The sequence below is a fragment of the Mauremys reevesii genome, linkage group 4 (assembly GCF_016161935.1).
Source record: "Mauremys reevesii isolate NIE-2019 linkage group 4, ASM1616193v1, whole genome shotgun sequence".
In the NCBI taxonomy this organism is placed as follows: domain Eukaryota; kingdom Metazoa; phylum Chordata; order Testudines; family Geoemydidae; genus Mauremys; species Mauremys reevesii.
Window position 1 is genome coordinate 65016044 of NC_052626.1, and position 27623 is coordinate 65043666.

Consider the following 27623-nt stretch of genomic DNA (forward strand, 5'->3'; position numbering starts at 1 on the left):
ACAGGAGTGTTGTATGTAAGACATGAGAGGTAATTATCCCACTCTGCTCGGAAATGGTGAGTTCTGGGCACCACATTTTAGGAAAGCTGTGGATAAATTGTACAGAGTCCATAGGAGACCAACAAAAATTATAAAAGGTTTAGAAAACCTGACCAAGTAGGAACAGTTAAAAAAACTGAGCATGTATAATCTTAAGAAAAGAAGACTGGCAAGGGACATGATAACAGTCTTCAAATATGTTAAGTGCTGTTATGGAGAGGATGATGATCAATTGTTCTCCATGTCCACTGGAGGTAGGACAAGAGCAATGGGCTTAATCTGCAGCAAGGGAGATTTAGGTTAAATTTTAGGAAAAACTCTCTAACAAAGAGTATGTCTATGCTCCAGGAAGGAAAGAGACTCCAGCCCAAGTTAGACAGACTACCGCTAACAAGGCTTGAGCTAGCATGCTAAAAGTAGCAGTGTACTCATTGGAGCTCTTGCTGGAACTCAGACTCTCAACCCTAGGGACTTGGGTGAGCTGGAGAACCTGAGCTCCAACTCAAAGCTCTATGTCCATACTACTGCTTTTAACATGCTTGCTTGAACACCTCTAGCACAAGTCTGGCTACTGGGGTTAGGAAACTTGCTCCCAGCTGCACTGTAGACCTATACTCTACAAGGATAGTTAAGCTGAAATCCCTTGGACATCTCCAAGTAATACAGTTCCTGGTTTCAGAGTAGCAGCCGTGTTAGTCTGTATCCGCAAAAAGAACAGGAGTACTTGTGGCACTTTAGAGACTAACAAATTTATTTCAGCATAAGCTTTTGTGGGCTATAGCTCACTTCTTCGGATGCATAGAATGGAACACACAGACAGGAGATATTTAAACATACAGAGAACATGAAAAGGTGGAAGTATGCATACCAAAAGGAAAAGTCTAATCAATTGAGATGAGCTATCATCAGCAGGAGAAAAAAAACTTTTGAAGCGATAATTGAGATGACCCATAAAAGGTGTGAGGAGAACTTAACATAGGGAAATAGATTCAATTAGTGTAATGACCCAACCATTCCCAGTCTCTGTTTAAACCTAAGTTAATTGTATCTAATTTGCATATTAATGCGAGTTCAGCAGTCTTTCTTTGGAGTCTGTTTTTGAAGTTTTTTTGTTGCAAAATTGCCACCTTCAAGTCTGTCACTGAGTGGTTAGAGAGGTTGAAGTGTTCTCCCACTGATTTTTGAATGTTATGATTCCTGATGTCAGATTTGTGTCCATTTATTCTTTTGCATAGAGACTGTCCGGTTTGGCCAATGTACATGGCAGAGGGGCATTGCTGGCACATGATGGCATATATCACGTTGGTAGATGTGCAGGTGAATGAGCCCCTGATGGCATGGCTGATGTGATTAGGTCCTATGATAGTGTCACTTGAATAGATATGTGGACAGAGCGGGCATCAGGCTTTGTTGCAAGGATAGGTTCCTGGGTTAGTGTTTATGTTGTATGGTGTGCGGTTGCTGGTGAGTATTTGCTTCAGGTTGGGAGGCTGTCTGTAAGCAAGGACTGGCCTGTCTCCCAAGATCTGTGAGAGTGAGGGATCATCTTTAAGGATAGGTTGTAGATCTTTGATGATGCGCTGGAAAGGTTTTAGTTGGGGGGCTGTAGGTGATGGCTAGTGGCGTTCTGTTGTTTTCTTTGTTGGGCCTGTCCTGTAGTAGGTGGCTTCTGGGTACTCTTCTGGCTCTGTCAATCTGTTTTTTCACTTCAGCAGGTGGGTATTGTAGTTTTAAGAATGCTTGATAGAGATCTTGTAGGTGTTTATCTACTAGTTCCTGGTAGCACCTAGTACTACCTAATACACATTTGTACCATAGGGTGAACAAAGCTAGTGGCCTCTTTCGTTAGGCCAATAGGTTAGTGGCATTCAAGAAAAACTTAGACATTTATATTGATAATGAGAACATCCACAGTGACATTAGATAGGATAAAAATACAGAATGTACATCCTCATGCTTCAGGGCATCAGTCAACTACTAACTGACAAGGGCTAGGAAGATATTTTCATTACAAGTAGGTTATACTTATATAATAATTGTTCACTGTCAGATTTTTTGCACTTTCCTCTGAAGCATTTGGCACTAACCACTCCCAGCGACAGGATCCTGCAACACAAAAAGTGATAAGCTATGCCCCCTAGAAATCCTAGTGCTACACACGGGTGAGTGTAGCACCAGTAAGGTCACAGTTATTTGGGTATGGCTTTCCAGGTGTGACTGCTCACACCTGGACTAGACTAATCCAGGTGCCAATCACCTGAGTTAACTCTGTAGCAAACACGTACGCTGACAGACTTTTCTCAGCAAAGGGAGAAAGTTTTTATACAGCATATTCCCTATCTTACTTGGGACATTAGAAGGGCACCACTCACACATACTGTTGGTTCCTTTCAATGGACGAAAAATCTTTGGCACTTGTGATTCCGCTCAGTGGCAAATAGGCATTCAGTTTTATGTCTCACTCCAAAAAACAAATGGTTACTAACCTTTCTGTAACCATTGTTCTTCGAGGTGTGTTGCACATGTCCATTCCAATGTAGGTGTGTGCATGCCCCAAGCACAGTTATTGAAAATTTTTCCCTCAATGGTATCCATCAGGTTGGCTCTGGCACCCTCTGGTGCACATGTCCAAAGCGCTGGTATAAAGGGCCCAGCTGACCCTGCACCTCCTTAGTTCCTTCTTTCCGGCCAACTCTAAAAGAGGGGTAGGAGCGCAGGTCGTGGAATAGACATGTGCAACACATCTCAAAGAACAACAGTTACAGAAAGGTTAGTAACTGTTTTTTATTTTTCAAGTCCTGGCACATGTTCATTCCAATGTAGGTGGCTCCCAAACAGTTGAACCGGTGGTGGGCTCGGAGTTTACAGACATGCTAACTGCAACATGGCTTGGCCAAATCCAGCATTGTCCCTGGCCTGCTAAGTGATGGAGTAATCAGAAGAAAACATGTGCACTGATGACCAAATCGCTCCTCTGTAAATGTCCTGAATAGCGACCTGTGTTAGAAACACCGCTGAAGATGCTTGTGCCCTTGTGGAGTGAGCAACTAGGATAGGTGGGGGCAGAACACGCGCCGGCTCATAGCATGGGCAGATATATGACATGATCCACAATGAGATTCTCTGACCTGAGACAGGGAGACCTTTCATCCTGTCTGCAACTGCTACAAACAACTGGGTGGATTTCCAGAATGGTTTGGTCCTTTCAATGTAGAAATCTAGTGCAACACCTAATGTCCAACAAGTGGAGTCTCTGCTCTTTCCTGTTTGCATGTGGCTTCAGATAGAAAACTGACAGGAAGATATCTTGATTACTGTGAAACTGGGAGACCATCTTTGGAAGGAAAGCAAAGGTGAGGACTCAACTGCACCTTATCCTTAAAGAAAACCATGTTCAGTGGCTCCAAAGTGAGGGCACAGATCTCCAAAACCCTTCTGGCCGAAGTAATGGCCACTAAGAAGACACTTCCAGGAAAGGTATAACATGGAGCACATTGCCAGTGGCTTGAATGGGAGCCCAGTAAGCCTGAACAAGACCAGGTTGAGATCCTGGAGGGGACAGGTTCTCACACCTGGGGGCACAATCTCTCTAAACCCTTAAGGAAATGGACAGACATTTTAGTTTAGGAAAACTCAGTTTGTATCATTTCTTTGACTTGATTCTGTGCGTCTTTTCAACGACCATCTTACATAAAATAGTTAGAGGTTAAAATTACCCTCCTGCCACCCTTCATCCACTTTGGACAATTTAAAATGTCAACCCAAGATAGGGTATATCACAGCGCAGCTAGAGTAGTTTATCTGCCTGCTAGACTTAAGGCTAGGAATAGCATCCATTAGTGTAGGAGGTGGATTTGATGAGCGGAAGCTACACACCTCTTATCACTTGACAGCTGATGCTCCCTACTGAGAGGAGGCACTGCTGTCTGAAGTCCCGACTCAACACAGCAGGGGGGAAATGGCCTATGACAACCATACTAGACATCTAAAAGGTTTTAGAACAAGAAAAATGTAGGAGGAGAGATAGAGAAATCGGGGGGGGGGGAGGGTTATTATTTGGGGAAGTGTTTTTTTTTCCATTAATAGCCCCAAACGTACAGTTCCTTTTAACTCCAGCCCTCATTTTATTAGGAATGTAAGAGGAAGGGAGATTAAGAAAACTGCATATTGAGAGCACATATTACCAGCAAAAATAAATAAATAAACGTATCTAAATCACTACCGTGTTAAGTATCAGAGGGATAGCCGTGTTAGTCTGGATCTGGAAAAAGCGACAAAGAGTCCTGTGGCACTTTAAAGACTAGCAGACGTATTGGAGCTTAAGCTTTCGTGGGTGAGTACCCACTTTGTCAGATGCATGCATCTGATGAAGTGGGTATTCACCCAAAGCTTATACTCCAATACGTCTGCTAGTCTTTAAAGTGCCACAGGACTCTTTGTCGCTCACTACAGTGTTGACTCAGTCCCACATCAAGGAATGACATGATATTAATGAAGGATAATTTACTAGTTGAGAAACTCATATATCAAACGACCCGATGTGCAAACACTTTCAAAGATGAGGTGAAACCCGTACTGTGATTTCTAAAGGAACGAAACCAACTGTAGCCATATGACTCTTGTATGTGACTCTCAACCAGGAGGTTAGCAAACAACAATTGCAGGCAACAAGATCTTTTCCTCCAGGGAAAACATTTAGAACCAGAAAGAAGACTAAGTTAACATATGTAGAAACAGAAAATTCCTCAGCTTGGGGTTCAACCCAGTCCTATGAGCCTGGGTGTGGAGTCCCACTGCACCTTCACAAAGGCATTCTCTCTTCTCCTCCCTCTTCCTAGCAGACACTCATTAGCCCTGCCCCCATCATGTGTGCAAAGGGAAGAAAGATGAATCAGAGCTAATATTAATTCCTTGTTCACCAGAGACCAAGTACTGGCACTGACACACCCTCTTAATATCCCAATGAACCATGCAATTATTTTTGTACCCCTCTTGTGGAGAAAATAAATTGGAAGTCATCAGAGTGCTTGGCTCTGAGTTTGCTTTCACCTTTTTAAAAGAGGGCGAGAGAATGGGGTTTAAAACCTGAGCCAAAAAGTGATTGGGCGGGTGGTGGGGGTTGCCTAAGAGTTGTACTTTATAGAGCATATGAAAGAAAATTGAAAGGAAAAAGTGGCACAGTAAAAATGAGAGATGAAGGGAAATGGACATATGTAAAGAAGACATAGGGAGAGATGAGGAGACAGAAGAGAATAGGAGAGGAAAGGGAGAAAGAAATTTGTCCTGGAACAGTTTTCTGCCCCAATTCTTCTACCATCTCCTAATATCTCCCAGGCCTGGCCCACAGCCGCAAATAGGATAAGCAGATCAGGTGTCCGTTAAAGGAGACAAGTGCAGCAGTTATAAGAAATATGCTAACGTGCACATTTAGAAAACTCCTTTTGTAGCCTGATCTAAATTCATTGTTTCAGGGGCAAACTGATGGAAAGGCAGGAGTCTGAATAAGCCTGATTCAATATGCTAATTTGGCTCCCTGATAAACATGCTCTCCCTTTGGTTCACTGGGGCAGGGTCCATAGAGAAATTCTGCTCAACCTGATTAGAGGCCAAGGCCAATATTTTGAGACTCTAAAGCCTAGTATACACCCAATGGCCGGGGGTGCTGAGCACCAGCAGCTCCTATTGAATTTAGTGGAAGCTGCACTTCCAAAAATCAGGCCATTTTTATCAAGGAACAATCATACAGATGTAGGCAATTACTTTGTGCATCAGGTTTGAAATTTTGGCTTAAATGCCATCAACCTGATTCTGCGAATTCTTGTTTTCCAATGAAATACCGCTCTGGACATCCAATGAGCATTCACCGGTCCATTTCCTTTCAGCATTGTTAATTCCACCCAGCTTTTTTGCATTACTGTGGAGACCAAGCCCAGCTCCAAATATTAAAGAACCTCATCCTAACTCCACCCCAAGCCTTTTTTTGGTTTAACTGACCTTTACTACATATGGTCACACTCTCAGTTGTCCTTCCCAGAGTTAACACAGTTTATTCAAAATACCTCGGTCATCTCAACCCTGGGATTAATCTCATTTAATAAACATGCACATGTCCCTTCTCACTGCCTTTTAGAATAGCCTGCAATGTCAAACCCGTGCTAAATAGATGTTTTTTCAAGAAAAGAACTGACCTTGTTTGCAGAAGCCAACACTAGAGGGAGCCAACAGCCTTCTTTTCAGTTTCCTAGTTCTCTGGGTGAGCTGCTTGCACAGAGCTTTGATAAAGATTTTTGTAAAGGATGTAAGCTAACTAATAAAGTGTAGTTAAAATTAGCTCCTCAGTTGGGAATTCAGAAAAGCCTTCACAGAAAGCCATGTGGGATTGGTTTTTCTTTTGCATGCTGCAGCAGATGAGCGTTCACACCACTTAGCTGGAGAGTAAACGCACTGTTATTGCTCTAGCATTGATTTTTACATTAGGGATTAATTGTTGGTTGCCTAATAGGCTTTGTACCATGTGCCTTAAGTGTCAGTATTGTGATAGGAGCTTAATCTTTTGAGGCAGCTGTAAGAACTGCAAATCTTTATTTTTTTCACTGTGATCTTAGATGTTCTCTTAAAGCAGCAGGGTGTTCGAGGAAGGTTATTATAGAGTTCTCATAGTGTCACAGATAAACATTAAGATCTTCATCAGTCAAAAATGAAACAATGTAGTGGAAGTGGCAGATCCTTCTGTCCATGAAGTACAAAAGGTGTCGTTCATCGTGGAACTAATTCTGTGCACAGTTTTAGATGTGCTGAATCCTTCTGGATATTGGGTGAATAGACAAAGATAGGGGTCTGTACTGCCAGCACTGGGTGAAGAGGCTGATGCTTCAGCAATGCACATATGATGAACATGCCAAGAGGGTTTATTTTTCCTCCTCAGGAATTTTATAAAAACTCCCTGAAGACACTGATTAGTTGGCTGTCTGAGCTCTAATTGTTGGAGCTGTAGTATAGCTCTTAGTCTACAGCCTAGCTCATATTAGTCTGTAGCAGTGGTCTCCAAAGTGGGGTGCTTGCACACCAGGGGGTGCGCAAGAGGTTCCTTGGGGGTGCACGGCGGGAGGAGCCCTTTTTTTTTTGCACTTCGGTGCAGCAGGGGGTGCATGCTCAAAAAATTTTTACTGATGGGGTGCGCAATCAAAAAAGTTTGGAGACCACTGGTCTATAGTTAGCATAATGTTAGAACAACAGCTTGGAAAAAATCTTCATGAAAATTTATCAGCCCAGGCGCAAAATATACTTGCCCATATTTACTCATGTGGACGATTACAAATAATAAGAATTATATTTTATTTCTTGTCAAAATAATCACTCACCCCAGGTGACCAGAGAAGCACAATTTTACAAGACTATTCTATAGCATTGTCTTACTCCAGAGGTTCTGTGACCCGTGTGCTGTAAGTCTACGGAAATGAAATGTTTTGAGACCCAAGCAGTGAGGGCTGAAGGGGGGAGCTTGCCCAGGAAAGATCTCTCCAATCTGAGGTGGGCTGCAAGACATTCCATCAATCAAAGGGACAAAAAGGATCAATGAGTTAAGAGGGAAAAAGTGAGAGTATCATTAAAAATAGTTATGCCGCTTCTTATCCACTGATCCCCCAGCACGTCATAAACATGGCCAAACGCTATAATCCTCATTAAGGACCCATTTCAGGAAAGCTTCCCTATTTAGGACAGCACATAAGCATGCTTAAGTCTCATTGAAGCCAATGGCACTGAAGCACATGCTTAAGTACTGTCCTGAATTGGGGCCTAGATGTGGAAACACAGACAGAAAAGTGATCTGCCCAGAGCGTGAATCAGAGGTGAGAATAGATCCCAGCTGTCCTGACTTCTAGCCCAGCATCCTATACACTGGATTGCACTGGCCTCCTCCCATTGTAGTAATCCAAACACCTCAGGTGTCTCCAGTGCCAGTCTCATGAACAAACGGTCTCTCAAACTTAGAGCTAAGTGCTGTACTGTCCATCACAACTGGGTCCCCAGGACAAACAGTGCTATTCATTCTCAAAGAGTCATAAAATCAAAGGAGCAGTCGTCCTTTTGATTAGTGGGGGGAAAAAGAAAACAAAAACTCTCCAACATGTGACAGATTTTCTTAGTGCAGATTTACTTTTCGGAAATTCCTTGTGCCTTCCCTGCCTACCCGCCCTCCTCATCCCAAATGTTCTATGATCCTGGGGAGTTGCATCCCACTGTTTGATATAAGGGGTTTGCAGGGATTCACTATAACACACACATTTGCCAGTGGGATGGATCAACACACATTAACCTTGTGGTGCCAGGAGTCGTCACATTTTCTTTGCCATAAATGCCCATTGCATCAATGAAAGCACAGAAAAGTGTTACACAATTAAGTGTGCAGCAAGTCCTGTTCCCATTAAAGTGCTGTACATCCTCCTCATGTAAGTTGAGACATGTAGATAGACCAAGACTTTCAATTACCTGAAACAGACAAAGGAATAAAGCACTGCAAGTTCAGATAGAAAAGTCTTTCAAGTTGCTTGAGCCATTAGTCTTGCTGAGCCATCCATCAGTCCATTCCTTCCCTTCACAAAAGAGCCACTTATCGCTTTTGGCCTCCTGACTGCACTTCTAGCTGCCCTCTTTGACGGGACGCTTCAGTAGGTAAATCGCTATGTATTTTAGATGATTTCACAAAGCACTTACTTTTCACAAAATCCACCCTTCAGAGGCAACTGCATGGATGCCTCCTACAAGCCTTAATCTTCCTCTTATTTTCAAGATTACCCAAGTTATGGGTATAAGGTCACCTCCACGTTGTATGGAAAATTGGGGTTGTATGTATGTGGCTGCATAGTAATGTATACAAATCAGTATAATAATTCTGTGTTGTCTGCCTCCCTAATTCTGGGAAAATTGGGGGCTGGGAGTTTATTACAACACATGGTTAGATCTAATTATGAAGAAATTAGAGCTTCTAATAAACCAGACCATATAACTGGAACCTGACATGTCTCTATATAACCCAATAACTCTCATATTATATTTTTATATTATATAGAATTACTGCTGGATGAAGGTGAGAGCAGTTTTCTCCTGGGTGGGAAAGTGTCTTTCAGACACATTTCTATAAATCCTAACAAAAGTGCTGGCAATGATAATCACACTCAGCAAAATGCACTAAAGACAAATCTACTGGTTCACAGCTCCTGGGCCCTCCCACTCCCGCCTTATAAAATTAGCCTGGTGCTCCCAACAAGTGCTGATTCCTGTGTAACATGCTAGCAGGGAAACCCAGAACGGTGAGCCACTGTGTTACCTCTCTGTCTCAGCAAGAATGAACTGCGCTGGAGTTAGACTGTGGCCTGGTCTACGCTACGCGTTTAAACCGGTTTAAGGAGCGTAAAGCTGATTTAACACCACACCCGTCCACACTAAGAGGCCCTTTATATCGATATAAAGGGCTCTTTAAACCGGTTTCTGAACTCCTCCCTAACGAGAGGAGTAGCGCTAGTATCGGAATTACCATATCGGATTAGGGTTAGTGTGGCCGCAGATCGACGGTATTGGCCTCCGGGTGGTATCCCACAGTGCACCACTGACCGCTCTTGACAGCAATCTGAACTCGGATGCAGTGGCCAGGTAGACAGGAAAAGCCCCGCGAACTTTTGAATATTTCCTGTTTGCCCAGCGTGGAGCTCCGATCAGCACGGGTGGCGATGCAGTCTGAAATCAAAATAAAAAAAGAGCTCCAGCATGGACCATGCGGATGTGATCGCAGTAAGGGCAGGCAAATCTGTTCTATCAGCGCTCCGTTACAGAAGACGAAATTCAAAATCATTTTTTAAAAATCTCCACACAGACGCCATAGCAGGGACTCAGCGCACTGCTACGTGACAAGCGTAACGGAAAGCCAAAGAATCAAATGGACGCTCATGGAGGGGGGGACTGGAGCGGGGACTGGAGGACTCAAGCAATCCCACAGTGCCTGCAGTCTCCGAAAAGCATTTGCATTCTTGGCTGAGCTCCAAATGCTTCTAGGGTCAAACACAGTGTCCGCGGTGGTTCAGGGCATAGCTCGGCAATTTACGCACCCCCCCACACCCCCAGAAGTGAAAGGGAAAACAATCCTCTCTTGACTCTTTTACATGTCACCCTATCTTTACTGAATGCTGCAGATAGACGCGATGCTGCAGCAGTCAACACCAACATCCTCACCCCCTCCCCCCACCATGGGTGGCTGATGGTACAATATGGCTGATATCCATCGTCATCATCAGCCTATTGGCACATGGGGCAGTGCAAAAGGACTGGTAACCATGCCGACTAGCATTCAGTGAGGTCAATCATGGGTGCCTGTATAAAAAGCTCCTGATTTTTCCTGGTAGATGGTGCAGTATGGCTGGTAACAGTCTTCATCATAGCAACAGGGGGTTGAGCTCCATCAGCCCCCACCCTTCATGTGTAAAGAAAAGATTCAATTGTCCCTGGACTAGCAGCGGGATGCTGGGCTCCTCTCCCCCACACTGCTTAATGTCCTGTCTGGACTATCATAGCAGCTGGAGGCTGCCTTCCACTCATTTCTCACTATCAAGTCACTGTGTCTTATTCCTGCATTCTTTATTACTTCATCACACAAGTGGGGGGACACTGCTACGGTAGCCCAGGAAGGCTGGGGGAAGAATGGAATCAACAGGTGGGGTTGTTGCAGGAGCACCCCCTGTGAATAGCATACAGCTCATAATTTCTGCTGGATCTGACACAGAGCAGCTGTGCTCTCTGGTTCTATGATACAGTGGTTCTCTAGTACACTTGCCCATATTCTAGGCAGGATTGATTCTATTTTTAGATACCAAAAAGGAGGGATTGACTCAGGGAGTCATTCCCAATTTTGGCTTTTGCGCCCCTGGCTGATCTCAGCCAGAGGCACTTATGACAGCAGCAAATGGTGCAGTGCAAAAGGACTGGTAACCATGATCATCTTATTACCAAGTTATGGTATGGTAGATGGTACAGTATGGCTGGTAACCATCTCTGCTGTCATGCAAAAGCATGCTGCTGTGTAGCGCTGCTGAATCGCCTCTGTCAGCGGCATCTAGTACACATATGGTGACAGTCACAAAAGGCAAAACAGGCTCCATGATTGCCATGCTATGGCATCTGCCAGGGCAATCCAGGGAAAAAAGGCACGAAATGCTTGTCTGACGTTGCTTTCCCAGAGGAAGGAGTGACTGACGACATTTACCCAGAACCACCCGCGAGAATGATTTTTGCCCCATCAGGCACTGGGATCTCAACCCGGAAATTCCAAGGGGCGGGGGAGGCTGCGGGAACTATGGGATAGCTATGGAATAGCTACCCACAGTGCAACGCTCCAGAAGTCGACGCTAGCCTCGGACCATGGACACACACCACTGATTTAATGTGTTTAGTGTGGCCGCGCGCACTCAATTTTATACAATCTGTTTTGCTAAACCGGTTTATGTAAAATCGGAATAATCCCGTAGTGTAGACGTACTCTGTGTGTCAGCTCCCTGCCGCACTGGTCTGTCTTCCTTACCCGCAAGCCCCTCAAGGCTCTACTAGCCCAAACCTTGCCTAGCAGGTAACAATCAGTGAACTCCAGCCCCTGAGCTCCTCAGAGTTGTTTCTCTGCCATGCACAGCCCCTATCACTGGATAGTCAGAAAAGATATTAAGTTCATTGCTCTTTTAAAGAGTCAGTATATTACAGTGTATTAATTTAACTTGGGTAAACATGCCCTTCCCTTCTAACACAGCACACTGAGTTGGTTTATAGGAAAAATAACACAAGTTTATTAACACAAGGACATGGGTTAAGTGATACCAAGTAAAAGGAATAAAGGTAGAAATGGGTACAAACAAACAAAAGTAAAAACATGTTTTCTAATGGCCAAGACCTAACTTAACAAACCACAGTCTTTATTCAAGGTAGTTTTCCCACCAATCTTCCTTTCCCAGCAATAGCTGGTTAACGCTTCGCTAAGATCCCCACAGAGTCCATGGTTTTCCTTGTCTCCTCAGGGGATGGATCATCCAAAATCTTTCAAGGAGTCCTCATATCTCGAAGTCTGCCTTGGTTTCAAGGGTTTAATTTCCTGTCTCCTCTGAGGGGCTGATTAAGATGTCCCCTGGTGTGTTCCAATGTGATGCTTTTTGCTGTAATTTTACAATGTTAATGTTCCCTTCCTGCAACTTCTGATACAAATGAACAGCCCATTAAATCTGGCCACACCTTGAAGTGTTGGCCTCTTTCCTTTATCTTGAGAAACCTGTTTATCAACTCCCTCTGACATGCCTAGTTTAAACACCTTTTAGTGACTGATTTTAAAGCACAATATCAGTGAGTATCCATAATTCCACACACAGCATTGTCACATACATTTCACCATGATATTACTAACCAGTGTGTTATTAGTTTTTAAATGATACCTCACAACGTATACTTTGTATGTATATCTTTGTAGTGGTGCCTGGGGTCACATGTAATGGTGCCCCCCCAGAAGGCTTTATAGAATATGCTTATGATTGTATAGTAACTCTAGCTCAGGAACCAATCCATGCAACCAACCTCGATGCCAACTCTGCCCACATATCTACACCAGCGACACCATCACAGGACCTAACCAGATCAGTCACACCATCACTGGTTCATTCACCTGCACGTCCACCAATGTAATATATGCCATCATATGCCAGCAATGCCCCTCTGCTATGTACATCGGCCAAACTGGACAGTCTCTAAGGAAAAGGATAAATGGACACAAATCAGACATTAGGAATGGCAATATACAAAAACCTGTAGGAGAACACTTCAACCTCCCTGGCCACACAATAGCAGATTTTAAGGTGGCCATCCTGCAGCAAAAAAACTTCAGGACCAGACTTCAAAGAGAAACTGCTGAGCTTCAGTCATCTGCAAATTTGACACCATCAGCTCAGGATTAAACAAAGACTGTGAATGGCTTGCCAACTACAGAACCAGTTTCTCCTCCCTTGGTTTTCACACCTCAACTGCTAGAACAGGGCCTCATCCTCCCTGATTGAACTAACCTCCTTATCTCTAGCTTGCTTCTTGTTTGCATATATATACCTGCCCCTGGAAATTTCCACTACTTGCATCCGATGAAGTGGGTATTCACCCACGAAAGCTCATGCTGCAAAACGTCTGTTAGTCTATAAGGTGCCACAGGATTCTTTGCTGCTTTTACAGATTCAGACTAACACGGCTACCCCTCTGATACATGATTGTATATGTGACATAACTGGAATATGTTTTAGGCTACATATGCCATGTAACATATCTATGTAAAGGTTATGATCTCTATTTGTATGCATGTATCATTTTTGTACTCGAAGTTATGAATGTTGGCTGTGTACTGGCTTGATTTTATCTAGCCTAGTAGAGCATTTGGTCAGCATCTTGAGAAAAATGCAAATTAAGTGCTCAATCAAAAACCACTGAAGCCTACAATGAACTTGAAGATGCCAATCCACATCTGAGCCTTCCCAGGAATGTGGCTTGGCTGGTAAAAACTGAGTCATGCATGGACATGTGGCTTGCCCATGTGACTCCAAAACTCCATCTTGGAGCTGGACTTTGCATAGAAGAGAGGAGGGGGTCTCCACCCACAAGAGAAAGTCTACTTAAATACCTGGGAGACCTCTCCATTTTGTCTTCATCTGGCTAAAGAGATAGCCTCTCCACCCCCAAGCATACCTGAAAGAAACTGGAACAAAGGACAGTAACTACAGGGTGGGAGTGATTGCTGGACCCAGACTAGCAGGAGACTAATCTGTAAAAGGAAGCCTACTGGAACTGGTGAGGTTTTATTTGTATTCAGTTTCTTAGACATAGACTTGCGTGTTCTATTTTATTTTGCTCGGTAATTCACTTTGTTCTGTTTGTTACCACTTAAATCCTACTTTCTGTATTTAATAAAATCACTTTTTACTTATTAATTAACCCAGAGGATGTATTAATACCTGGGGCGGATAGGGCGGGGAACAGCTGTGCATCGCTATCAGTGTTATAGAGGGCAAACAATTTATGAGTTTACCCTGTAAAAGCTTTATACAGGGTAAACCAGATTTATTTGGGTTCAGACCCCATTGGGAGTTGGACACCTGAGTGTTCAAGACAGGAACACTTCTGTAAGTTGCTTTCAGTCAAGCCTACAGCTGTTATGGGACATGGTTCAGACCCTGGGTCTGGGTTTGCAGCAGGCTAGCGGGTCTGGCTCAAACCAGGCCGGGCACTGAAATCCTAAGCTGCCAGGGCAGGAAAGCAGGGGCAGTAGTAGTCTTGGCACATCAGTTGGCAGCCCCAAGGGGGTTTCTGTGATCCAACCCGTCACACACACCCTCCCACTGCCTCCTGCACCCGGGCCACCTCTAAGATGCCTGACCCTCCCACAACCTGCTCCTGCTCTGCTAGTTCCCTTCCATTACAATAATGACATCATCTGACAATGCGTGCTGCTCTTGTCTATTGTTTCTCAAATCTAGGAAGATATGAGACACATATCACAATAGCTCAGTGCCCGACTCAGGGCAGGGACTTGAATGTGGATCTTCCAGTCCCAGGTGAGTGTCCTGACCAGTGGGCTATTCTGGGGTGGATCTCTTGTAGGGTGTTTTGTGAATATTTTCAAAAGGCCTCATTTTAATTCCACATTGGAACAAAACCAAATCTCAAAATTTTTCATGAAACAAAATTCTTGTTTTCTGGCTAATGCTCCTGATGACCTTGCAGTCTGCAAAAACTCTTCCTGACATGAGACCCAATTCAACACTCGCCCAGGTCAGTGAGACTCTTTCCATTGACGTCAGTGGGCGCTGGTCAGGCCCGGGCAGCGCAACTCTACCTGCAGCAAGTCCTCTTACAAACCTGGGACGTGCTTCCTCAGCTGACCAGCTCCCAGCCCGGTCCCAGGTGTTAGCTGCTCGGAAACTGCAGCGATTCAAGTGTTACGGCTACAATGACATTTGGCACACTGGGCTTGTCATCAGTGCAGTGTTAGCTTGACTGGCACCCCAGCCCGACCCCCATCTGCACGCACACGCGTCTAGATTGAGCAGAGTGGTGCTTTAAACTCGAGCTGACTGCCCGGCAGGGGGTCTGGGTTACAGCTGGAGTCCTGCTGACGCTGGCACTACTAAGGCAGCGGGCACTCAGCGCTGTCTGCTGTTAATACAAACACTCTGCAGCCCAAGCGTTATCGTGCAGGGTGACCTCTCTCACCTGAGCTAGGCTAAATTGGGGGGTTAACTCAGTGCAGAGAACTCAAGCTAACACTGCAGTGAAGAAAAGCCCCTGGACAGCAACTTTCATCCAAAAGCACTTCACTAAGGGGGGGTAGAATGGGACATTCTCTCCATTTTACAGTTGAGAAAACTGTAGCAGAGAGGTTAAATAATTTAATCCAGGTTATATTGCAAGTAAGAGAAGAACAAAATACAGGTCTCATTTCCTGACTTCAAATACCCTTTTCTACCTTACCTTGTATTTGGTGTTCTTAAAAAATATGGATGGAAGACACCACATTCAGATTGATATTGTTACCATTGTCTCTCAGTCCTAATCATCAGTGCCCAAAGACCTGACATCCCAGGAAGAAATCTCTCAGAGGAGACCACACACTGCAAAAGCTCATTTTGTGACCAGATGTCAGGTCTTGTGAATAAAAAGTGAATTATAGCGAGCATTAGAATATCACTGTGTCAGCTAATCCCCCCCAAAAGTTTCTGGTTTTATCACAGACATTAGAGATGGCAAAGACCTTATTACATCTAGTCCATCCTCAGGGAGCAGAGAAGGATTATTCTCTACAGGATTATTTCTAGCACTTTATTCTTTTTAGAAGTAAAATAGCTGTGATTAATTTTTCCATCCGTGAGACTCTGAGGCTAGAAGTGCTCAAGAGCCATGCTGTGCAAGTTCTCTCTGCTAATCTTTAGCAGACATGGTGTCATCTCCATGTCAAATACTGACTCTAATTCTCTTCCCATCCTTAAAGCAGAAGTGCTGCTGTGAGGACAGCTTGGCTGCAGTATGTGGCACAGAGTACTATCCAGGGGCGGTAGGGATAGCGTTTGTACTCAGGGTTATCATCATCACCAGCAAAAGAAAAGTAGTTCCAGGCTTCATGGCTGATCAATTTGCATGTTATTTAATTATATGACTCCAGTATCTGCCTCATTTCAATTACATTCCTTTCCAGCAGCTGCCAACATTCACATCTGCTCTCAGCACCAGTGTTACAGCAGCAGTTATTGACATTGATGTGGTTCTAATCCGCAGGAGTCAAGGGTTCAAAATTACCAATATCCCCTTTGTCAAAGATCAGAGTGACACCGGTGGGCAGAGGAAAACACTGAGTAGCTAACCAAGACTGACCACTTCCCTCCCCATCAGACAACTGACTTGGCCGACAGCTTTTCAAGTCCAGAGAGTTGTACAAGATGCTTAAAATACTGCAAAGTGAATTTCTATAACATTATTAACAACAAAGTGTGACTTTGCTGTTATCCCGCAGGACAGGTATTACCAGAGGATCTCAAAGCTTTACACAGACTAATATTAACTACTGAGGCCCTGAGAGGTTAACAGCTAAATTTAAAAAAAAAGTTGTCACTACTTTTGGGTGTCTCTATTTTAGAAGTGGTCAACATGAAACCGAGATTGGCCTCATGGTCTTTAAAAATAGACTGTTGTTTTTGCAGTCTCAGAAACTGGACAAGCACATTTAGTGGCCACTTTTGAAAATTTGGGTCTAAATTACTTCCCCTTACCCCATCATCACACAACGGTGCAGTACCAGACCTGAGAAGAGAACCCTGGAGCTCCAACACCTAGTCCCTTGTTCTAAGCACTGTCTGCATGTATCAGTTCAGCTTCAGGATCCAGTGTTTATGATTTAAATCATTTACAATAGTCAAAGTGACATATTGTCTGGTTTGTGAGGGAGAGCAAAAAAGGTGGCTCTAGAATGAAGGACAGTTGAGCATACAGTTAAAAACAGGCTGATTGCTTTGTTCCAGCCATGAAAGAGACAGTGCATTTTGTAGAAGGGAGAGCAACTTGCAGCCACATATAAAATAAAATCCAGGTAAGTGCAGCTCATAGGTTGTGTCATCACTGGAAGGAAGGAAGGATGGATGGATGGATGGATGGATGATTTCCTGATATGTAGACCTGGGCCACACTCCAATCCTTCTCACTCCTGAACTTTGGTGTTTCTGATAAAACTGAACCCAGGTTCAAAATGCCACCAGGAATTGGGTTTGCAAACCCAAAATCTGACTGCAGCAATATTTTTCAAAATCCACCCCAGTTTGCTCCTTATTTGGATGTAACAAAACTGAAACCTTTTATCCAAACCATCCTGCAGCACTTGGTTCATATAAAAATAAAAGCCAGAGCCAAATCACTTCTGCTTTTGGATTTGAAAAAACAATGCCCTATCAACAAGAATTTGTAAAAACAAACAAAAAAACCCCCAAAAAACAAAAAAAAACCCAACCCCACACCCCTCTTGTAAATTACAGCTACCTATTACTTGCTTTCTGTATCATCGTCCAAGAAAATAGACCAGATTTGCAGTGTGGCAAGCTAAGATTTACATACCAAAGATTTGGAAAACAGGATTTGTTATACTGGCTCAGACAATTGCATACAGACCTGTATTCCGCCTCTGGCAGTGTCCAGAAATCCCTTTACTGCACTTAGCTAAATGTGTAACGCGGTACACAAGGGAAAAAACCCTTAGTAACTACAGAAGTGATCTGCTTATGCCCCTGAATTTGAGATTTGATTATCCTTATCTTAACAAGCATATGTACAAATAGCATTGGCCATAAAGCAAATTATTCAACCCTTTAAAAAACCTAGCTATAGTCACTGGCTGTGACCTTCTGCCATGGATTCCACCTGCTGCTCACCTGCTGTGTATATACCTTGGGCCAGAGTTTTAAAGGAATTTAGGGACCTAAAAAAGCAGGTAGGCATCTAATGGGATTTTCAGATGTGTCCAGGTACTTCATGTCTATTGAAATCAATGGGAGTCAGGCACCTAACCTACTTAGGCCCTTTTGAAAACCCCAGTAGGTGCCTACCTGCATCTGTAGGTGCCTAAATACCTTTAACAATCTGGCCCCTATTTTCTTTGTACTTATTCTAAATTTTAATGCCAGTAATTTTGAATGACCCCTCCGATATTATTAGACAGCCTAAGAAATAGACTTATTTGTTTTCATTACATCCTTTGGCAGCAGGTCATTGTGTCCCAGAATCCCTAAAGTCAATGGTTAAATGTATGCCAACCCACACCTCGTCTTCTGGTTTTGGCGACTCTATAAGCAATAATCTCAGCACCTCCAATGTCCCCTCCTCTGATCTTTGGTACGTCCAAGTCAGTTCATCCCACCTTGCTCTCTCTCCTTTCCGGAGTGTGAAGGATCCTTCATTACCAGGGACACGTGGGCAGCTGCTGAAACAACCAAATCAGAGGTATTTTCATTGTCTTTGAATGTAAACAATGTAGTATTCAAGGAGGCAATGATAACTTACAAAACACACTTCTGTATAAAAAAATGACCTAATGCTCTTACACAGAACATCTAAAACCATGACAAGAGATCAGGGGAAAAAGCTTTGGTTTTTTTCAGTGTATTTATTTCATGCATTTTGATGGGGCCTGGTGTATAGGGCATTTCAGACTATCCCCAACATGATCAGTCTATACAGTTTCCTCTCTTTGTGAAAGTCTCTTTCACAGCAACACTCCAATAATACAAATATGGAGGACAGATTTTCAAAGGTATTTAGGTGCCTAAAGCTGTAGATAAGTGCCCAGTGGGATTTACAAAAGTGCCCAGGCACCCAACTTTCATTGACTTCAAGTCTTGTGATTTCAGAGTCACACAGGGCTGGATTTCAAGTCTTCAAGTTATTGGGAGTCAGGCACCTAACCTGCTTAGGTGCTTTTGTGAATCCCACTAGGTGCCTATCTGCATATTGAGGCACCTAAATACCTTTGTAAATCTGACCTTATGCAACTAGAAAAAAATTGGCAGGGGAAAGTCTGGGGCAAATGGAGAACCGGAAGCTAAAGATTATTTTTAAAAAATTGACTTAAGTGCAAGCGTATAGTGTCCCTTTAAGAAAAAATAGAGAAACTGGAAAAAATAAAGCAAAAACCTTTCCTCTTATTTTCCAGACATAAGCTTTGGGAACACTATGCCACTAAGGGTCAGGAAATTTCTGTTACAGAAGGTCAAAGTCTGGGAGTTGTATTCTTACATCCAGTTAGTAGACTCTCAGTTCATAGTCCATTGGAACAGACAGCTTCACCCCAATATTGCTGTCTCGCTCTTCTCCTTTCCGGGAAGGGACCGTCTCTTACAGAGGGAAGCCCAGGTTTGGGTTGTTTCCCAACCACCACCACCATCTTTCCAGAAGCCCCCTTGCTGAGCTTGGGTCTAAGGGTAAACTCCGATATAAGGACCATAAGAACGGCCATACTGGGTCAGACCAATGATCCATCTAGCCCAGTATCCTGTCTTCTAACAGTTGCCAATGCCACGTGCTTCAGAGGGAACTGAACAGAATAGGGCAATTACTGAGTGATTCATCCCATCGTCCACTCACAGCGTCTGGCAGTCACAGGCTAGAGCCACCCAGAACATGTGGTTACTTCCTCCTGCCTGCCATACAGTTAACCATTGTCATTGCCCTGCTCGACCTCAGGGCTAACCAAATTCAGGCCTATTGTAAGTGGATGCCACTCCCACTTGAACATGCATATTTTGTCTGAGTGAAATCTTAGGGCACATGATACGCATTTTTATTCTTGATTTGATTCCTTTCACATTAACAGGTGACAGCCATGTTTCATTGCTTAATGAAGTGCTTCAAGTTACCACACTTTTTCTTCCAGACTGCCATCTGTTTGCCAGAATCAGAGTTGCAATAGCTCTTGCTGCATTGGATGTTGTGTGCCCGGGAGAGAAAGCAACTAGGAGAGAAAATGATCAGTCAAGCAGAGTGAACTATTTTCCAGGAGAGGTAAATGCAGGGTTTAGGGTGAGCAGGAGTGAAGGGAAAAGAGCAGACACAAAGCTGAAAGTGACGTGTTATAAGCATCCCTCTTCCTCTGCCCTTTAGGCGAGAGACCTATTTATAGTTGTTATTCAGTGATATTGACCACCATGACAACCTGAAGTTAGGAAGGTGCATAAGGAGCTTGTCCTTGAGTGGATGCCAATGTTAGTTAATTAGGCTTCTTTGGGCACTGAAAATTGATGAGGGCAAGGTCTCTCTTTTGGTTACTAGCAGTGCCATCTGCACAACATCCCCACCAGCTGCTCTTCCAGACTTGATGATAGGTACATCCTTCTCAAGAGTACAATTGTGTGGAGCAGAATTCTGAATCAGGGATTTGGTCCATGCATTGTTATGTGTGTATAAAGCAAGCTGACTGTAGTTATGCAAAATCCTTGGGAAAAAATCACTGCACAGTAGGAGACTCATTAGCTACATGCAGCACCATAAAGAACAGACATGAAGGGATGGCTACAAATCTACACTCAGGGCAGCTGAGATATTTGGCCTTTGCCCTTGAGTATCAAAACACTGGGGACCTACATTATGCCAGGTCCTGTGCAAAAGTAAAGAGAGCAAGGAACTTTCCCTCTTATCCCCTGCTCAGGGGCTGAGCATAATCGTTCCTTGCACATGGGGAAATACAGTCTGCGCGGAGTTAAAGCAGGGCTCTGCTTACCTCACTCAGTAGCCAAGAGAGCTGGCCCCACACAGAGGAAAGTGTGTTTCAGGCTTTCAAAAAGTGTAGAATGCAAATCACACTGTCCATAAGCTGCTGGAAGTACAATGCTTTTTTAGCTTCTGCAGGACAATGCACTTCCACCTCATCCATCCATCTTAGGTACTTCTATGTCCTACATCATTGTAGTATCTGAGCACCTCACAAGCTTTAATGTATTTATCCTGACAGCACCCCTGTGAAGTAGTAAAGTGTTGTTATCTCATTTTATCCTCTATTGAGGGCTGTGGCCAAGAATGCACATGCGCCCCGATCTGCATCCACAGCTTGTTATTTAGCCCACTTTAACTGGAGGGTGTTCAGAAACATATGAAAGTTTCAGAAAATTAAATAAGCAGGATGGCAATGCTTGGGGTCATTTGCAGTCAGGGGACATGACTAACTGGGTTAAACAGAGGCTGGATAAATGGAGTTACAACTTGCTACACCACACACTGAATAAGACAAAAATGTTGAATGACTTAAATGAACTACTTTTCCAAGCGCTAACATCTATTAGGGAAAATGGTCTTACTTTAGAATTTCAAAGGAAACATTTAGTTCCGTATTCTTCCTTAGCTTCATCTCCACAGGCAGGATGGGAGGATTTTAAGTCACTACTCACTAGAAACAGTCAGATTTGAGGGAGTTTCCACCAGCTCCATCCATGTTGGCACTGTTCCCCCACACTTACCTGTTTCGCCATTTTTGCTCAGCTCTGCTCTCTCTTCTGTTCTTGCTGCAGGAATGGAGGGAAGCTGGTGTGTCTCTTCCCAGTGGTGCTGCTGTACCCTCTGGCTTGAAGTAGTAGTAACAAACACCAAGTACCTGGTTTCCATAATCAGCATCCCCACTACAAAAATTGTTCCAGCGCCCATCTCTTCAAGAAAATTGAATTGTAGATGCCAACTGAGTTAGGAAATGGCAACCACCTCTGTTCTCCTTCTGTCTGTCCAAGGCGAGTTGCTCTGACTTCAGACTGACCACACAGAATTGTACAAGGAACCAAGCAGGCAGCAAATGAACAGAACCCTACTAAAAAGAGAGACTGTTACTGGTCCACCCAAAAGAACACCACCACCAAATTTATAACAAAGAAAACTACCTTACAGGGTGTTTGATGGATGCCTTTGTTGTGTAAGAAAATGCCTAATGAGCCCTACCTATTCCTCAGAGTCTGGGTACTGTCACTGCCTCAAGCAGGACATCTCCACACTAGATGATGTTTTTTCTTTGTAATTGTTTAGTAAATATTACTATCTGACTTCCTATAAGGGCAACCCATGGCACACTATTAAATGGCAAAGCTCTCAGTGCTGGCCTGAGGGGTTTTCAAAGGAGCCTACAGCAGTTATTTAATTCAATGGGAGCTGGGCACCCATCTCTCTAGGCTCCTTTGACAATCCAGAGGGTGAAGTCTCATCTACAGATTCCTTGGGTGCAAAAGCACACAGGACCCCCTTAAAGAGTTTGCAATTTTAGCTTCATCTCTGTCATCCGCCTCTAACTGAAAGTTTTCAGGAATGTGGTTTGAGGAGCCAAACACAATTTGACCTCCTCAAACGTAGCATGGACTGCAAGCAATTCACTTCAACAAGAGCTGCTGGAGGCTCAGCACTCAGTGGTTCCCTCTGCTGACAAAGCAGACAGTATCATACCTGCCAGGCAGGGGGTATCACTCAATGGTTGCCTGTTTCGTTCATTCCCTCTGAAGCACCTGGCATTGGCCACTGTCGGTAGACAGGATACTGGGCTAGATGGACCATTGGTCTGACTCAGTATGGCCATTCTTATGTGGTGCTACGCTATGGTGCAATGCATAGGTTGAACTGGTGCTCTGTTGGGTCACTCTTTTCCCCACTATTTCCATGGAAGTTATGAAAGAGGAACCCTAGGAAGGCCAAATTTGGGGAGAAAGTTTGAACTGATCTTTGTTGTGATATTATTGTTGTTTTTTAATAAAACCAAAGCCCAGGAAAGGTGGCAAGTTGGCACTTTCCCTACTATATGAGTGGACCAGTTTTTAGCATAGGCTTCCTCACTCACTTCCCGAGACAGACACAGTGAAAGTGAAGGGATAGTGAAAGGTATGTGAAGAGGAGGAGATAATGTGTGATACAGATTGAGGAAGATGAGTCAGTCAGTGGAGGGGGAATGAGTAGACAGAATGTGGGAGGGAGGGAGGAAGAGGGAATAGACACAGGAGAGCCTGCACTCAAAACTAACTTTGGTGTTTGTTCCACACCTGGAAACAATTATAAGAGGATACCTGACTGCAAGGTGATGTCAAAGCTGATCAACTGCACATTTTTTATTGCTGATGGCCTCAATCAACAAGCAATACCCTATCAATGAAGAGGCAGGTACAAACAACTGTTTGCATTTATTTTTCCAAACAATTTAAGTAAAGTCTGCAAGTTAGGTCTTCTTGCACTGGTGTCCTGCCAAGTTGCCAATGTGGCCCATGGTACAAAAAGTTTGGGAACCTCCAGCTCTACCTGAATGTGAACATGGGTGTGGTAATTCAGGGAGAAGCCGTAACCTTTGTTCCTCAGTTCTAACTTCAATAAAAATAGAATTTACAATGGAAAGATGGAAGCCAGTTCTCTTAGGAAGATTCCATAGGTCATACCCAGTCAGGTCCTTCCATACACTACTGTTGCCCAGAGAGCTCCCTTGTGGTAGCTATTTCTCTGTTGGATTGAAATAGATTTACCTTTTCACTATCCACCTTTAGGGGATGCCATGGATCTAGCCATTAAAAATGTGTCTGAGAAGTAACACTCTTGTCAGGACAAATTTTAATTAAAGTGCTACCCATCTCACCAGTGGATACTTGTGGCAGCAGTGGACCTAGAAACCTTTCTACCAGCTTGGTGAAGCTGAGAATCAAAATTAAAGATAAAAAAATTGTTCTTCGTTAGAGAATAGGAATATTCTAATAGTAGGAATAAGAAAGCATAACGGTGAAGTGCATGTGTATATAAAAAGGGATGGTCAACAAGGGGAAAACAAAAGAAGAGACTACTTGGAGAATGAAACTCTTGTCTCCTTGAGAGCTGATGCACTGGTGCAGTGAGGAAGGGCCAGGAAAGGAGGCTTTGTCTTTAGGAAGTTTCAAACAATATAAAAAAACAACAAAATCAATAGAAAATGGTTTTAGAAGAACCTTTAAAATGAGTTTTATTGTCAGAATTTTACAAGTTGCCTTTAGAGGCTTCATACAAGAACTCTGTTGCAAAACTCTAATAAATAGTCTGCCCCAAGTCCCAAAACTTTTTAAAAATAAAATAAAAACCAAACCAAACTTAAAAATAGAAGAGAATAAGCAAGACTTCAGGATGCTCAGGGATGTTAGCAATATTTCCCATTTACAGATAATATCAGGCATTATACAAATCTCCTTCATACAAGTCATTTTTAAAAAAATAACGGGACATTCTCAACCTTTACAAAAGCACTCCAGAAAGAGTTCCAACTGGATTCATTTCCATGACAAAACATTATTAGAGAAGAATTCCATGGGGATTATCACCACAAATCAAGCTTTAGGTCAAAGTGTAGCAAGTTTCTGTGTAGTAGGATTAAAGAGCATGAAAAAGGGCACCAGAGAGAGCTTGGAAGATTCCCACTGATTATTTCTTTTGCAAGAGTGGGTGACTGGGGAAGAAGGGGAAGCTATACCTGAAATGGACAAATAATACGACGTTACTTATGTAAGGCAATGTGTGTTTCAGTGTGAAGCTGTTAGTGGATTCATACAGAAAAGGGCAAAGATGATACTTCACTGCATGTGGCTTGCATCAAAATCTGTGCAGGTTGTAGTATGAGTTATATTGTGACACCAAAAAGGTATTTCTGGAGAGGTGACATTTTATGGCAAGTTTATAGCTCCTTCAAAGAAAAACAAGTTAATCTTCCTGGTGCCTGGCAGGCGGGGAAGGAAATCTTATGCTAACCAGTTGCACTGGGAAATCCAGACGTCTGCGATCCAAGAGTTAAAATACAGCTTCCCTCCTTGTCCCATTACTTAAGGAAGGGGACAAAGTCTCTAACTACAGCTTTATATTTCCCCATTTGCATTATCCATAACAAGGTTATTAAAAGTTTACTAATGCCAAAGACCTGCTATATAGCTGAGATTAATAAACATTTCTTCTGCCTTTTTTTATTTGAAAAGTTCTATGACCAAACTGGGTTGGGATGGGAGGACAGGTGCAATGACATGGCATATATGGTGTATAAGAAAATGCATACAGTTTGAAAAAAAATCAAACACTTTACAGCTTCAGCCAGGGACCTACTATATATAGATAGGTAATAGATCCTCAGGTAGGGGAGGGACGGAGACAATGCTTAAGCAGAAGTACAGCAGTTACTCTCAGTCAGCCTGACGCAGCATGCCATTTAGCATGCCAAGTTGCACTACTCCTAAAGTACCTGGCAACCATTGTTTCCATAGGAAACAAAGGCAACTAGAAGTGCTAATGCAAGGACATGTGTGATAATCTGACTCATCCATGGCTCAAGCGTCTACTCTCTCTTTCAATGTTCTGATGCTGATTGTACTGTACCATACACTATAAGCATATGTTCTGTATAACATATGTGAAGATAGCACTAGTGATCAAGCACAAATCATTCAGGAGACACCTAAAACATTGTTTTACATCCCCTTGTCTGTGGCATACTTCAGAAAACAATGTAAGGAAAGCAGCAAAATAAACATTTCTTTCTAGTTTCCTAGGAGTCATAATATTTATCAAAGCAGCAAGGAAAAGCAGATTACCTGAAACAGATAGAAAGGAGTTAATAGAAATAAATAGAGGCAAATAGACCGAACAATTCTGGTCCAGCCTCCAAATCATTTTGTACATAACAGGTAAAGAGATAATGTGCAAAAAATAAAGACATTCACATTTTAGCCGTTAAACTTTTATTTTACCTTTTTTAAATTATTTTTTTGTTTTTCTACAAAAGGCAGACAATGATTGTTGATCTGCGATTGTTCTGAGTGCGTGCAGAGGCGCAAAAAGGGGCCATCAGAGTACGTAGGGCGGGGAAGTGCTCTGATTATACTTTCACATATCATGATTAAGGTGGCATTAAAGCAAAGTCCCACTAACAATTATTTATAACTGATGTTTTCCTTCCCCATTTACTGTTCTCAGTTCATATCAATCGTGTTGAAAACCCATTCAGTGAATTTCTTCAGTTTCTCGGATGCACTCTGGGACTCCTCCTGTAACCGTAAGTTGTCTTCTCGCAAATGTTGCACTTCTGCCTGAAGACTGGCTTTGTCTTCCTTTTCCTAATGGATGAGGAAGAATATGAGAGCTCAGTGGTGATTCCCGGTCACATTTCCTGCCCTTGTCAACAAGGAGGACGCCATCCTAGAGAGGTATTATAGTTTTGTTTCCCCACTTTATAAGAGCTTTAAGTGCATAGACACTCGTGATATTCTAGACCCATGGGCTGCGTGGTGACATTCTTTCCTCCCTACACTCTTTTGGCACAAAATTCTAGTGTAAACGCTAGCTCTCCAAGTGATCACCTGAAAATGGCCACAATCTATTCCACGCTAATGCAGCCCTCCTACGGTGTGACTGCTGAGGAGAACTAAGTAAGAGACGGCAAACACCTCCACATGAATACTGTACTGCATACGAGACCTTTGACCTGAGCACAGCAAGATTCTTTCTGCACAGAAGCATGTATTTCAGCATTACACAGCAGATGTGCTGACTTTACCTCTAACTTCCTAACACCACTGTGTTTAAAAAAATAAAATAACCTGGACTGTGATCTGAGGAAAGATGTAAAGAGATGTAATTTTCTCAACAAAGGATGAGACTGTTACAAGTTTAGGGGTGATGGAAAAGGTTTATAACATGACTAGTACTGCCTAGCAACAACATATTTACACCTTACAGGCTTCCTGTAGAATAAATGTTTACCCTCTTTAAATCCTCTTGGAGCATCTTCAGCAAACTTTCCAGTTGGTCCACTTTGGAAGCGAGAGTAGGAGGAGACTCTTTACTGTTGGAAGTAGGAGACAAAGACAGTAGTGGCAGGATTTTCCATAATCATTCTTTGCTTCTAACTCTAGGCTGGATTTCTAGCAGACTTTCCTATGAGAAACTGCTCAAAATGCATGTGTGATACAGTACATTCTGAATATATATTTTTACTTAAAAATGTTCATCACAGGCCTCAACTACTAACAGAAACGGTATACATATGCTTAGGCAGCGCAATCACGCAACAAAATGAGTATTAGCAGTAACCCTAAAGACTCATCGCTTCCTTTCTCTCTTTCTCCATTAGTTACAGGATAATTACATACACTTTGGAATGAGACTGCCTTGGACACTGTTTTAAACATCTCAGATGAAAGAGAACCTTCAGAAACATGGTATTTTCACAAAGGCAGAAAAATACTCAGCATTCTTTTGTTTCCACCCTCCTCTGTTTTTCTTTTGTAAAAATTCATAAGAGATGTAAAAGTTTGTTACAAATCAAAGCATCTCTGCATCCTGTCCTCCCTAGGTTTAATTTAAAAAGCCTACCTGTCAAATATATTTACTCACTCTGTGTAAGGCTTCATCTGTGCAGTAAGCTGGTCCTCAGTCTGATCACCATTGGAAGCTGCACTCACAGGTCTGTTGTTTTCATCACCAGCAGCAAAGAATGAGGCTCGCTGAACTGAAGAGAGAAAGAGAGAGAGACAAAC

General features: G+C 43.1%; 1 protein-coding gene across 13 annotated transcripts in view; it reads right to left on the minus strand.

The window, feature by feature from the left end:
- Positions 1-24044: 24044 nt before the first annotated feature.
- Positions 24045-27623, minus strand: part of SIPA1L1 (signal induced proliferation associated 1 like 1) — a 382714-nt gene continuing 379135 nt past the window's right edge. For all 13 annotated transcript variants that reach the window (XM_039534592.1, XM_039534586.1, XM_039534589.1 and 10 more), the window contains 3 exons: positions 27481-27595; positions 26848-26929; positions 24045-26201 (listed from right to left, as the gene is read on the minus strand). In XM_039534592.1, coding sequence (XP_039390526.1) covers positions 26058-26201; positions 26848-26929; positions 27481-27595 — 341 coding nt within the window. In that variant the 3' untranslated portion in view covers positions 24045-26057. The remainder of the gene's footprint in view (positions 26202-26847; positions 26930-27480; positions 27596-27623) is intronic.